This window comes from Rhinopithecus bieti, unplaced genomic scaffold, assembly GCF_001698545.2.
Source record: "Rhinopithecus bieti isolate Rb0 unplaced genomic scaffold, ASM169854v2 scaffold_2254, whole genome shotgun sequence".
Lineage (NCBI taxonomy): Eukaryota > Metazoa > Chordata > Mammalia > Primates > Cercopithecidae > Rhinopithecus > Rhinopithecus bieti.
The window spans coordinates 4395065-4409263 of NW_016803982.1; the positions used below are offsets into that span (position 1 = coordinate 4395065).

A 14199-nucleotide genomic window follows, 5' to 3' on the forward strand; every position below is an offset into this window, starting at 1 on the left:
GGTGCCCATTTTATTTAAACCTAGACAACTGATCATGATAGTTTGGATCATTACTAAAGACCTTTATATACAACAATCACATGGCTAAGAAGATTAAGATGCTTGTTTTCTCATTATCCATGATTGGAAATGTAATAATAGACTTTGTTCTGCCACCAACAGAAGAGACAAGACACCTTTTCTGCTGTGGCTGTGAGTGCCCCATGGAGTGCTGAGATGTGACTCATGTCTCTGGGGAAAGTAGCAGATGAGAGAGTGCATTCTATTCCGACTCCATAGACTTAGCTGTGGAGGCTGAGAGTCATGGAGAGCTCTGACTGACAAGAAGAACAGAATATAGACTTAGAGGCACCAGGCATGAAAAATCATAAAGATGGAGATGACTTCTATCTCGTGAATGTCTGAAAAGCCTCTCTCTTTCTGTTCCCAAATCCCACATCTCCAGCCCCCATCTCTGCCACTGTCTGTCTGTTTTCTTCTGTGGCTTCTCTTCTGTCCACCTCTTCAATGTTGGGCCCCCAGGATTTTGTCTTCAGACCCACTTCCACCCTCTTCCTCAGTACATCTTGTCCACTCCCAAGTCTGGAACTCCAGCCTTCCTCTCGGCCTTGTGCTCAAGTTTCATCCCTTTAGCTGTCTATTGGATGTTTCCAGTTGGAAATTCCAGAGACATCTCTACCCAGGCGTCTCTACACAAAGATGATAAGGATATTACCATCTTTTTGGCAGATTTGTTTTTCCTGAGTTTTCTGTCTTGTTTATGGATTCACCATTCAGCAGGCTGCCCAAGCTAGAAATGTGGGATTTGTTAATCGGCCCTGCTGTGAGATGGGGAGACTCTACCCAAGTGATGCTTCTGAAATGTAGAGCTCGTTTTATTCTCCTACCTAAAACGTTGCAGGGTATTTTAGATTCTGAATGAAATCCCCAATCTTTTTTTTTTTTTAAGTGAAAGCAAGTTTATTAAGAAAGTAAATGAATAAAGAATGGCTATGCCATTGGCAAAGCAGCCCTGAGGGCTGCTGGTCGCCCATTTTTATGGTTATTTCTTTTTTTTTTTTTTTGAGACGGAGTCTCGCTCTCTCGCTCTGTCACCCAGGCTGGAGTGCTGTGGCCGGATCTCAGCTCACTGCAAGCTCCTCCGCCTCCCGGGTTCACGCCATTCTCCTGTCTCAGCCTCCTGGGTAGCTGGGACTACAGGCGCCGCCACGTCGCCTGGCTAGTTTTTTTTGTAGTTTTAGTAGAGACGGGGTTTCACCGTGTTCGCCAGGATGGTCTCGATCTCCTGACCTCGTGATCCGCCCATCTCGGCCTCCCAAAGTGCTGGGATTACAGGCTTGAGCCACCGCACCCGGCCGGTTATTTCTTGATGATATGCTAAACAAGAGGGGAAATCCCCAATCCTTAGCATGCAAATCCCAGACTCATTTCTCTTAACTTTTATTTATTTTTTTTAATCATGCCCTGCCTTTCAGTTATGATGAGTGACTTGGTGATTGCTCAGGTGTGACTTGTCCCTTTGCACCTGCTGTGCCTTCTCCTAGAATGTGCTTTTCTCCTTTCCTGGCCAAGTGTTCTTATCCTTCCAGATGGGCCTTCTCTTGGGAGGTGGTTTCTGACTACCACCCCCTAGTCCAAGTTGACTTCCACTGTTACCTTAAACTTTCTTTTGTCCTCTTATTACCTGTTGATATGCTGTCTCCCCACCTGGTGTTCCTTGGGGCTAGGGAATTCCTTCATTCACATTTCACATGTCTCTAGGGCCTGGCTCATAAGAGGTACTTAATGAATATTTATTGAATTAATCAGCATCTTGTCCTTCAAGATCAGCCATCATTTTCTCTATCTCATCATTCAAAATATTTTCCTTCCTCTTCCCCTTCTTGCACTCAGTCATAGACTGGACTCTGTTAAATCCTTTCTAGCATCTGGGCTCATTTCCATCTTCAGTGTCTGTGCATCCTTTTCATTCAGCCAGGAAGTTCAGCTCGATTCTGCCCCTTCATTCCAAGTCTACCCCATACTCCATTACTTTATGAAGACTTTCTTGACACACAGATGCTTAATTATTCTCTTTTGCTTTCTTTGTGTTGACTTTGACTCTACCACTGATTGTGAGCTTCAGAAGGGCAGGAATCTCATCTTCACTTCTTTTTCCTCCTGGTGCTTACTTTGTGTGCTGCACACTCCCTGGCACACACAGCGGCTCTCCAGCACGAGGCAGAGTTTTCCAGCAGCCTCAACCTTCAGGACTAGGCAGCTTTTAACTGTATTTGGGCACCTTTGCAAGAAAAGGATTTTGTTAAATGTAATTTTTATTTATCTTGTTATCAGAGTGCCAGAGAAGCAGAAATCAAACTGAAAAGTGAAAGCAGAGTCAAACTTTTTTATCTGGACCCAGATGCCCAGGTAAGAACTATCTAAATGTTTAATATTTAAAACCAAGTGTGGGAGAGAAAATCATCGATGGGCTTATTTGTTTATTTATTTGCTTTGTTTATTTTGGAACAACAAGCAAAATAACTATAGAAAATTTGGGGAAAAGAGGAAAAATGAAAATGTATAATCTCATCATAGCATTACTATTGTGAATATTTGATATTTAATAGATGTTTGAAAATTGGGAGAGATTTATTGAAAGACATTCTCAAGTTCACAAAGAACATCTAATTTATCTGTTAAAAGAGCCAGCAGAAAATAACAGGTATCACTGCAGGTGCCTGGGAGTCAATAATAATTCCCGAGGAGCCCAGGCTCAGGCTCAAATACAAACCTTTTCCATTTAACTTCAATGATAAGCACTTCTCTGTTTCCTCACAGACCTCATAATCATATGTATGTGTGTTTATATGTCTATAATTTTATCTGCTTTTAAGAAGTTTTTGTTTATCATGGTAAAATATACATAATATAAACTTTACCATTTTAACTATTTTTAAGTGTACAGTTCAGTGGCATTAAATACATTCTCATTATTGTACAACCATTAACACCATCCTTTTCCAGAACTTCTTCATTTTCCCACACAGAAACTTTGTACCAAATAATAACCTTCGTTTCCTTCTTCCCCCATCCCCTGGTAACCTCTGTTCTACTCTGTGAACTTGCCTGTTTTAGGAACCTCATAAATGTGGAATCATATAGTATTTGTCCTTTGTTTCTGGCTTCTTAAACTTAATGTTTTCAAGGTCAATCCATGTTGTAGCATGTGTCAGAATTTCCTTCCTTTCTGTGACTGAATATTCCATTGTATGTATATACCACATTTTATGTATCCTTATACATCTGTTGATGGACACTTGGTTGGATACTGGATAGACATTGGTTATGTTGTTCATAATCATAATTTTCAAGCTCTGTGTTTTTTCAGTTCACCCATTGAGTAGGTATACCATCATGTCTTCTTTTTTTTTTTTTTTTTTTTTTTGAGACGGAGTCTTGCTCTGTCACCCAGGCTGGAGTGCAGTGGCGCAATCTTGGCTCACTGCAAGCTCTGCCTCCCGGGTTCACGCCATTCTCCTGCCTCAGCCTCCCAAGTAGCTGGGACCACAGTGCCCGCTACCACACCTGGCTAATTTTTTTGTATTTTTAGTAGAGACGGGGTCTCACTGTGTTAAGACAGGATGGTCTTGATCTCCTGACCTCGTGATCCACCCACCTCAGCCTTCCAAAATGCTGGGATTACAGGCGTGAGCCACCACACCCTGCCCATGTCTTTGACCATTATTATCAACTATGTGTGTAACTACTATAAACCATAGAAACTGATTATATAATAGCAATACTATTGTGAGTAAATAAGTGTATATAGCTTTTCCGAATTGTATTCTGTTTCCTTTGGATGCATTTATGATGATTTTTAAAAATAAGAGCATAACTTATTTATATGTTTACATTTTCTTTTAAAGAAGCTTGATTTCTCATCAGCTGAGCCAGAAGTTAAGCCATTTGAAGAGAAGTTTGGAAAAAGGATCCTTGTCAAGTGCAATGATTTATCTTTCAATTTGCAATGCTGTGTTGCCGAAAATGAAGAAGGACCCACTACAAATGTAATTTTTCTTTTTAAAAATAAAGATAAAAAAATATAGGCAGAAGTTTCAGATGTGCTTTTACAGTGCAGCTTGGATAAGAAATCCTAGTCCCTGGTATCAAAGAGGTGCAGTGTTCGGATCAGGATATGGAGGTTGTGTTTTTTTTTTGTTTTTTTTTTTTTTGTTTTTTTTGAGACAGAGTCTTGCTCTGTCGCCCAGGCTGGAGTGCAGTGGCTGGATCTCTGCTCACTGCAAGCTCCGCCTCCAGGTTCACGCCATTCTCCTGCCTCAGCCTCCGGAGTAGCTGGGACTACAGGCGCCCGCCACCTCGCCCGGCTAGTTTTTTGCATTTTAGTAGAGATGGGGTTTCACCGTGTTAGCCAGGATGGTCTCGATCTCCTGACCTCGTGATCCGCCCGTCTCGGCCTCCCAAAGTGCTGGGATTACAGGCTTGAGCCACCGCGCCCAGCCAGGATATGGAGGTTGTTTAGCCTGCAAGGACAGGATGTTCGTGTTGAAAGATGAGGGTGGTAGGTGTGTGCTCAGCTTTCCAGGAGACAGAGTTCATCTTAGATGCTTGGGGGAATGCAACTGTGTTTTCTATGGAGCAGACATTATGTAGCAAAACACATAAAGTGAAAATAATTGTTTTGTTTGTTTCCTAAAATGTTTCATAACCTAATTATCTGTATTCTAAAGGATGAGACTGTTTATCTTTAGTAGTAATTTATGGCAACAGTCCTAAATAGGTCTTGTCATTTCTCTTTCGATAGCAACATTCTTTTGTCCCTGTTTGAGTCATAGTGATCCTTGGATTGTTTTGTTTTGTTCAGGTTGAACCTTTCTTTGTTACTCTATCCCTGTTTGACATAAAATACAACCGAAAGATTTCTGCCGACTTCCACGTAGACCTGAACCATTTCTCAGTGAGGCAAATGCTGGCCGCCACGTCCCCGGCGCTGATGAATGGCAGCGGGCAGAGCCCATCTGTCCTCAAAGGCATCCTTCATGAAGCCGCCATGCAGTATCCGAAGCAGGTGGGGAATATGAGCCCAGCATTCCTACTACTCAGGCTCACCTTGCATGCTATGTAAATGCACCAAAAATGCTCAAATTAGACCTTGTAATGCAGAAGTGGGGTCATTAGACTCTTAATTAATACTATTTATTATTAGACAGTAAAAGCAAGCTGAGAAATAAGTGGCTTTTAATTTCATTTCTTCTTTCTAAATGTTCTAGTTACCTCCCTCACCAAATAGACTTTTTGAGCAGATGATGAACTATTTGTCAGCTAACTAGTTTGGCACTGGGTGCTTTTTACTAGTTGTCCTGTTTCACTGTTCTTTGCTGTTTAATGTTCATGGGATTTGTTTAACACAGCTGTGAATTCTGCTGACTGAAGAAAATTCTTTGTCTCCTAGGGAATATTTTCAGTCACTTGTCCTCATCCAGATATATTTCTTGTGGCCAGAATTGAAAAAGTCCTTCAGGGGAGCATTACACATTGCGCTGAGCCATATATGAAAAGTTCAGACTCTTCTAAGGTATGAATGGCTTTTAAACTTTGTGGTGGTAAAAAGCAATCTGAACAGAGGCCTTTATGTGAAACTATAAATGATTAATGAAATAAAACATAAGCCATATTTATACTCTAAAAGACGTAAAATATGCTACATGTATTTACTCTGAACTTTATGTCATTATTGTGAAGGAAATGTAGTCCTATGTGTAAATAAAATGCTCCACTTGACTAGACAATTCTGACCTCCTAAAATAATTTGCAAAGGAATTACCAGCTTAATAGTAAACTTTCTCTGTTAGAAAATACATGTATGATATTCAAACTTATATTTGTTAATGTGCCTGTTGGGTCCTGAAATTATATTTTGGTCTACTTACACTTATATATGAGGCTGGAGACCAGGAGATGCCCTTGGCTCAGATGGCCTGACCAGTAGTGTCAGTGATTCAGGTCCACTTGGTTTTCACCAGAGGGGGCAGAGTTTTAGGTGGAAGATGGAAAGAAAACATACGTGATGTATGTTTGGTTTTTTCCAAAGTGGTGTTCATTACTCGGGAAGTGCCTAGGCATGGACATACCATAGAATTATTAAATATTAGAGGTCATCTAGTAAAAGATGTGCTTTCATATTTCAGGACACTGAGGCTCACCAAGGCTTAGTGACATGCTCAGTGTCTCACAGCTGGAGCTGCCAGAGGGCACTTGACTGCCACTTCGTAGCACCTTGTGCTACCTGGTTAGTGTAATCCGTTGAGTGCTATTATCCTTGCCAGTTTTACATATTTTTAGTTCTTTTTTTTTTTAATTTATGTGGTCATCTGAGAGGCCTGAATTCACTGACAAGGACTGGTCCACATACCCCAGAGGCTGTGAGTGAAGTTTACTAAGTTGGTTTCAGAGTTTCCTATCATCACCTCTGTGGGCACCCATGCATCATAGCTGTGTCCACAGGATGCAGGATGGCCATTGAGAAATGGGTTTTGGAGTCAGAAACCTGGGTGCTGTATACCTAACTCATCTGGGTCCTTTGCACAAATCACATCACCTCTCTGGCCTCCAGATGTTCCTTCTGTGCATGAAGGATGATGTTACTTCCTGCCTTTGCCTTCCTCATAGGGACAGTGTTAGGATCAAACAGATCATGTACGAGTCAGTGCTGTGGGCACCATAAATCACAGAAAGCCCAGAAGACATTGTCATTTATTACAGCCCCAGTCAAGTAAAAGCCCATTTACCCAGGCACATTGTTTCCAACAGTAAGCGTTTTTGGCTGATGAAAGCTGTTTAAAGTTTGGTCTCTGGAGAGAAGCTGTTTTATTTTTTTAAATCAAGTCTGTAAAACCTTGGACAAGAAGCTTTTTTGGCTCTTTTATGTTTTGATTAATAATCAATGAAGGCCCAAGATAAGATCTCCTCCCCCGACTGTGTATGCAACACATTTCCAAGGCCCATCCACACCAATTTTGTTACTTCTGCCTGCTGCATGCATGGTTTAAAATTTGGCAGCTCATGTTGGTGTAAAAATCACATATCACTGTAGGCTAAACTTACCTCTGCACACTCCTCCATGTCCACTGAGCATCTGCTGAAGTCTGCTTTTTCTTCATTATTTATGGAATGTAAAGCTCATCCATGTGTACATTATTCATGCATTTACTTTCCTGCCACCTCCAAAGCATTCAATTAAAGCAGGAAATAAGGCTCAACCATCTTACTTTAGCACAGTTTTGGCAGAAATGTTACAGTGAGATGATTTTTTTCAGTCTGTCAGAGTTGTTTCTTCATGTTTTCCAAGATGGTCTAGAACATCATTTAGAGTAAATTTTCATTTTGGAGGAAATTTTTATGAAAAGTCTCTGTAGGTATCTCCTGTGAATAGATGTTTTAAAATAAAGAGAAGGGGAAAAGGCCCAAAGGGCAAAAATAGGTTTCTTACTCTGACTTTCACACATACTGTGTTCTATTTGCACCCTTCGTATGACTGAGAGCTAAGTCCTCATTCAGTGCAGAAAAGGCTTATTGATGTCTTATATTTTAGCCTTAAATGTTATGAAATTACTGCGTTTTACTCCACAACATATTCATCGTTGTTAGAACCAAAAAATCTTGAACCTGAGAATGTTTGAGTAAATTGACCCTGCAGCTAGGCAGATCATTGTACCCTAAGACTCATACACCTGACCCCACTAAGTCGCCCCATCCAAGGAGGCAAGAACATACCTCACTGGAGAATGGGGGAGGTCCCAGATGAATCCCTGACGTCTCTTCCAGTTAGGATGTATTTTCCAGGTTACTCATGAAGGCAGCAGTTCCTACAGCATGATCATGGTAAGATTATAAAGTTTCGCAACTGGCAGGGGTCATGAAAAGTATAGCCCCCTTTTTCAGGTGTGGATAGTGGAGCCCAGAGAGATTTGATGGCCTACAGAGTCATACAGCTGGATTCAGTGTGACTTAGAGACAGACAGCTTTGTTGTCTAGATCCTTCTGGATCCTTCTAGATCCTTCCTGTGGCTGATGGTGCACACAGATCACCGGAGGTCTTGTCAGAATGCACGTTCTTATCCAGGAGGGTTGGGGCAAGGCCTGAGACTCTGCATTTCTACAGTGATGCTGATGCTGTAGCACACTTTGGCTTTGGAGCACATTTCCCAAAATCGGTTTGACTTTGATATACTTACGTAAAAGACCCTTCAGTAAAAAAAATAAAAATAAAAACTTAAGTAATGTAAAAGACCCTTCATTGTGACTCTGAGACAATCAAACTTTACGTTGATGACAAAGCACTATCATAGTACAGACTAATTTGGAAAAATTAAGCATTATCTTTTTTAGCAATAGGGGTATAGATGATTAATAATAGGCCTGCCTCAGGCTAAAAGCCAATAAGCTTTATTGTACACTCTGAATTAATTAGTCAATCTACAACAAACCAAAATTAATCATTAGGAAGTAGAAATAGCAGCAATTCATATTTAGAAAGCAAGAATATAGCATTGACAGCCCCGGCCTAACTGAAGTCAGTATCTTAATATCTTACCCCTTATATTGTGGAAATCAGCATAAGCTAGTGCACATTAGGAGCTGCGAAAGCTTAGTATTTTAATTAGTGTTCTCATTTAAATCCTAATAATGTGATATATTTTGGTATGGATACCAAATAGTAATTATTAATAACTCAGTAGACTTATAATAAGTAGTATTTAGTCATAAAGATGTATGAAAACCTCTGAAACAGCGTGTTTGTTGCCTGTAAAGACCAAAGAAGAGACTTCGATTTTGGAAAATCTTCATTCTGTATTCTTTGAGAATCACTGCTAGAGAATGCCTTAAATAAACTACTCTGCACAGAGTGTGAATGCAGCCATATTCATTACTGTATGATGTGCTTTTCTATGCATCTGATGCTATGGTAAGGACTTATTTAGTGAGCGTGTAAGGATGGCTATTTAGGTCACAGTTCTTTCAGTGAGATACAGTATCTCATAGCTTTATTCTCATGTCTTCAAGGTGGCTCAGAAGGTGCTGAAGAATGCCAAGCAGGCATGCCAAAGACTAGGACAGTATAGAATGCCATTTGCTTGGGCAGCAAGGTAAGGAACACCTTGTATACCTTTTAAATCGATATAGATAGATGCATGGATGGGTCAATAGGCCTATTCTGTTTGTTGTTCAGAGACAAAGAGGATTTGAGTGTGTAAAATTGAGAAATACGTAAGTCTAAATTTTGAAAAAATCATTGAGTAGAGTCACAGAGAGGAAAGACATTGTCTGGAGCGGTGCTACCTGGAGGTGGCAGGGTGCATGGGAGTGTTAGCTGCAGAGCTGGGATTCTAGGACCCAACCACATGCCTCCAGCTGGAAGTCAGGGCAGTCCAGTGTGGCCTGAGGTGATCTTTATCTCTTGACTCTACTTGTTAAGCATTTGACTTGCGTATGTTGTTTCCTAACTGCAAGCCATTGACTGGAACTGTTTTCTATGTAAATTGATTTAGTTGTCCTCATCCCCATAAATGTTTTCCATGTTTTCAGATAATGAGATTTCTGTTGGCTATAGCCAATGGAATAGTAATTAGACTTCTCATAGAAACCAGATTTAAATAATGAATTGATTTTGGTGTTTTGGAAACCCAGTTTAGAAATGTTGCTTTGCCATTTCAGGACATTGTTTAAGGATGCATCTGGAAATCTTGACAAAAATGCCAGATTTTCTGCCATCTACAGGCAAGACAGCAATAAGCTATCCAATGATGACATGCTCAAGTTACTTGCAGACTTTCGGAAGTGAGTTTCAAAGTCTTATTTCCACACCTGAAAGAAGCTGTGTAGTGAGGAGGGAGGAACAGGGGAGCAGTCATTTACGTTGCTGGATTTAGACATCAGAGGGGATGGCAAATGAGCATGAAGCATTTCGTCAAACCCTTAAGAAGAAAGATGGGATAAAAATCAGAAGAATAACTGGTTAATTTGAATTCTATAGAGGATGTTTTGGGCGGTGCTGTGAAGGGTGGATTGGGTAGGGTTGAGCCTAGGAGGTAAGGAAACAGTTGAGGAACCTTGTCAAGAGGTGAGAAAGGACTCAGCAAAGCCACTGCAAGTGCAAACAGAAAGAAGGGGACAAATTCAAGTCGTGTCAAAGAGATAGGATGACTGGGTCTTGGCTTCCTGGTTGGGTGTTGGGGTGGTAATAGTCTAAGATAAATAACTTGCAAGGTATCTAACTTGAAAGTTTCTCGCACCAGTTGTTGCTTAGCTGATGGCAGCATTGCTCCACTCTGCCTGTGGCCTCACATGGTCCTCTTCCTTTGTGTCTCTGTCTAAATTCCCTTCTTAGAACACTAGTGATAAAGGATCAGGGCCGAGCCTAGTGATCTCATCTTAACTGACTGCATTGGCAGAGACCCTGTTTCCAAATAGGTCCCATTTATAGGTACAAAGGGTTAGGACTTCACCATGCTTTTGGAGGACATGATTCAACCCATAACAGTGAGGCAAAGAGGGAGCAAGGAATGTGTGCAACATCACAGGGCTGGCAGCTTCCCCAAGTCAGTCTTGCCTGAGGGTCTGTGCTCTTAACCTCTGTGCTGTTTTGCTGCTACATCCTAAAGAGCTCACTTCTGAGCCTTTGAAACTGATTTTCTTTGCTAGGGAGATGGGTCTTAAAACTTTTCTGGGGAAATTCTGGGAAGGTGAAAGAGCTGAGGGCGCTAGAAGATGTGAAATGAAAAAAATAGCTGAGAGCCAAATGCTAACTATTCTATGCCAAAGATATCCTTGTTTTGTTTGTTTGTTTGTTTGTTTTTTGTGCCTATCAAAATAACAATCTTATCAGTTTGTCTAGAATTCAAGAATGGTGGTTTAGCTTTCTTTAACCTCATTTTACCTTTTTCTTATCTCTCTTCAGTAGTAGGAATAGAAAAGATATGAGTCATAGAAACAGGCTCTGTAAGTTCTAAAAACATAGCGATGTATTCCTAATCAGAATCTAATCACGTCCCCATCAGCAGGTGACTTCAGCCTTCACAGCGATGTGAAATCCCTTGTCACGAGGCTCAAAAAGATAGAAAGGATTCTCAAGGTCTCTTTCAGTTATGTGATCATACAGTTTTCGACTGTCTTGATGTTTGCCCTGTTTGGAGCTTTAATGAGAAGTGCAACCTCAGTTTTGCTAGCATTAAGTTAATTCTTACCTGGACAGATGTTAGCCTGTTCAGCAAAGCAGAGTGCATACCCACTGGGTTGATTTGGAATGAACCTTTTCCAGTTCATGTAGGGAATTGGAGAACGGGGAGAGGAGGATGCTGGTGAAGGATGAGGCCTGCTGGGTTAGCCTTCCAGGGTTCCTGAACCATACAGGTGCCCCAAATTCCCAGTCACTATCTGACAGTTTTATGACCTGGTAAGGACACAGGTCTTGGCCAGAGAGTGCCCCCTGGATCCCTGTGAATCTGTTCTTCATGAAAGACTAAATGAAAGAATAGCACCTTATTTTTGCTTTTACATCATAGAAGTTCTTGAATTTACAAACATAATACATGTTCATTTTAAAATTTTGAGAAAATAGAAGAATAAAAGGAAGAAAAAAGGCTTACTACAAGTTTTACCCTTCATGGTGAACTTTTGGGGATTTTTTTTTTTTTTTGAGACGGGGTCCCGCTCTGTCCCTCCGGCTGGGGGGCAGTGGCGCGATTTTGGCTCACTCCTGCCTCAGCCTCCCGAGTAGCGGGGACTGCAGACGCCCACCACCACACCTGGCTAATTTTTGTATTTTTAGTAGTGACGGGGTTTCACCATATTGGCCAGGCTGGTCTCAAACTGCTGACCTTGTGATCTGCCCGCTTCGGCCTCCCAAAGTGCTGGGATTACAGGCGTGAACCACTGCCCCCAGCCTAGAGGGGAAGAGGTTTTTTTTGGTTTTTTTTTTTTGAGACAGAGTTTCACTCTTGTTGCCCAGGCTGGAGTGCAATGGCCCGATCTCGGCTCACCGCAACCTCCGCCTCCCAGGTTCCAGCAATTCTCCTGCCTCCCTGGTAGCTGGTATTATAGGTATGTGCCACCACGCCTAGCTAATTTTGTATTTTTAGTAGAGATGGGGTTTCTCCATGTTGGTCAGGCTGGTCTCGAACTCCCAACCTCAGGTGATCCACCCGCCTGGGCCTCCCAAAGTGCTGAGATTACAGGCATGAGCCACCGCGCCCGGTTGGGAACATTTTTTTTACATTTTATTTCTTTACATTTTATTTTAGTTTATCTTACGTAGCTATGATCATACCAAATATGTGATATTTCCCTGCATAACTCAAGTATTTTCTGAAAGTGTGACATACACATTTTTATAGACATCATGTTTAATCCATAAGTATTATAATAGTCCATTGAGATAGACCATAGATTGTTTAACTCTTCCCCCATTTTTTGGCTTTTTTCTTTTTCTGAGATGGAGTCTTGCTCTGTCGCCAGGCTGGAGGGCAGTGGCACTATCTTGGCTCACTGCAACCTCTGCCTCCCGGGTTCAAGCAATTCTCCTGCCTCAGCCTCCCAAGTAGCTGGGACTACAAGCATCTCCCACCACACCCGGCTAATTTTTTTTTTTTTTTTTTGTATTTTTTTGTATTTTTTGTATTTTGTATTTTAGTAGAGATGAGGTTTCACCATGTTGCCTAGGTCTCAAACTTCTGACTTCAGGCAATCCACCTGCCTCAGCCTCCCAAAGTGCTAGATTACAGGTGTGAGCCACCACGCCTGGCCATTTTTTGACTTTTAATATGTTTCTGATTTTTCAGAATTATGCCTATAAGCCACAGTTAGAATCTTTAAAAAATCTTCTCTATTGGTAGTGGGTAATAGATTATCATACATACTATATTATCATATAGTAATTATTGTCATTTTTTGAGTTTCAAGAAAATTTCATTCTTACTAATGTTTTCAAAACCCAGTCACCTTTAGTTGGATAGATTTCAATATTTTCTTTCACTTAACTACTATGCAACTCTTAATAACCAATAGGTAGGTCTGTGTGGACTTAGGAAGGTGAATACACTACATTATTAAGGAAGAAAAATATATCTGTGTGACTATATTTTTTGAAAGAAAATATCATATATTTCTTTTGTATGTAAATGAAAGAAATGGATAATCAAGTAGTTGTCTAGATGGAATGACAGGCATAAAAATAGCTATTTAGGATATATGCCAAATAATCATGGTTATCTCTGAGGGATGGGTTGATGGGTGATATTTCACCTTCCACTTTATAGCATTCTGTCATTTTTATATGAACTTTTTAAAAAAAAAAACACTAACACTTTTATATTCAGACAAAACAAAGAATGAAGTTTTTTATATTGATGGAAGTTGGAGCCCTGTCTCAGAAGTTACTTCCTAGGCTGATTAGCCTGACACTTCCCCACAGTGGCGGCTCCTCAGGGGCAGCCCCTGCTCATGGTCCTGTCTTCAGTGGAGGCTGGGGAGTGGGGCTTCACATGGCCACGAATCTGAAAGTGATCGGAGCAGAAAGCCCATGGCCCGGCAGCAAAGAACACAGGGAAAACCAATGTGGCTTCTCTTCTGCACACCATTTCTTCATGCGTGTGCTCAGCGGGAGGGCATTGGTGTGAAGAGTGTGCTCCAGGTGGCCAGTTAGAGACCCAGAAACTTGAAAACAGGGATCCAATGCTGACAGCATAGAAGACGCGGCGGGATAAGTGAGGCCACTCTCCTCAATCAGTATCCAAGGAAACGTTGGTGCCCACTCCCCGCATTCTTCACAACAGAATTAGGGGAAGTGGAGGATTCCTTTTTCATTTTAAAGAAACTTTGCATTGCTATTTTTCTTTCCTCTTTATTTTTTACAGGAAATAATCTCATGTCAGTGGCCTGGGCACCAGCTTGGATCCAAAACTATTGTTTCTACCCTCATGATCGTCTCAAAATGTTATTTAATAATGCATGAGAAAAATTTCTTCACACTGTCTCAGTCTTTACAAAACAGCTGCCAAAGCTCATAAGCCACTTTTCTTTTTCCCTTGCAATAATTACCCGGGCATATGTTCCAAGATTTAGTAAGAAAGCAATTCTGTCAGATAGATGATACTGCTGACATTTTATAAGAAGAGAGACTTAGTATTTTCGATTTGATTTGTT

General features: G+C 41.0%; 1 protein-coding gene across 11 annotated transcripts in view; it reads left to right on the forward strand.

Moving 5' to 3' along the window:
- Positions 1–14199, forward strand: part of DOCK9 (dedicator of cytokinesis 9) — a 311173-nt gene that overhangs the window by 191590 nt on the left and 105384 nt on the right. For all 11 annotated transcript variants that reach the window (XM_017862044.1, XM_017861984.1, XM_017861993.1 and 8 more), the window contains exons 10-15: positions 2335–2409; positions 3909–4049; positions 4865–5068; positions 5453–5575; positions 9064–9146; positions 9715–9837. In XM_017862044.1, the coding sequence (XP_017717533.1) occupies positions 2335–2409; positions 3909–4049; positions 4865–5068; positions 5453–5575; positions 9064–9146; positions 9715–9837 (749 nt within the window). The remainder of the gene's footprint in view (positions 1–2334; positions 2410–3908; positions 4050–4864; positions 5069–5452; positions 5576–9063; positions 9147–9714; positions 9838–14199) is intronic.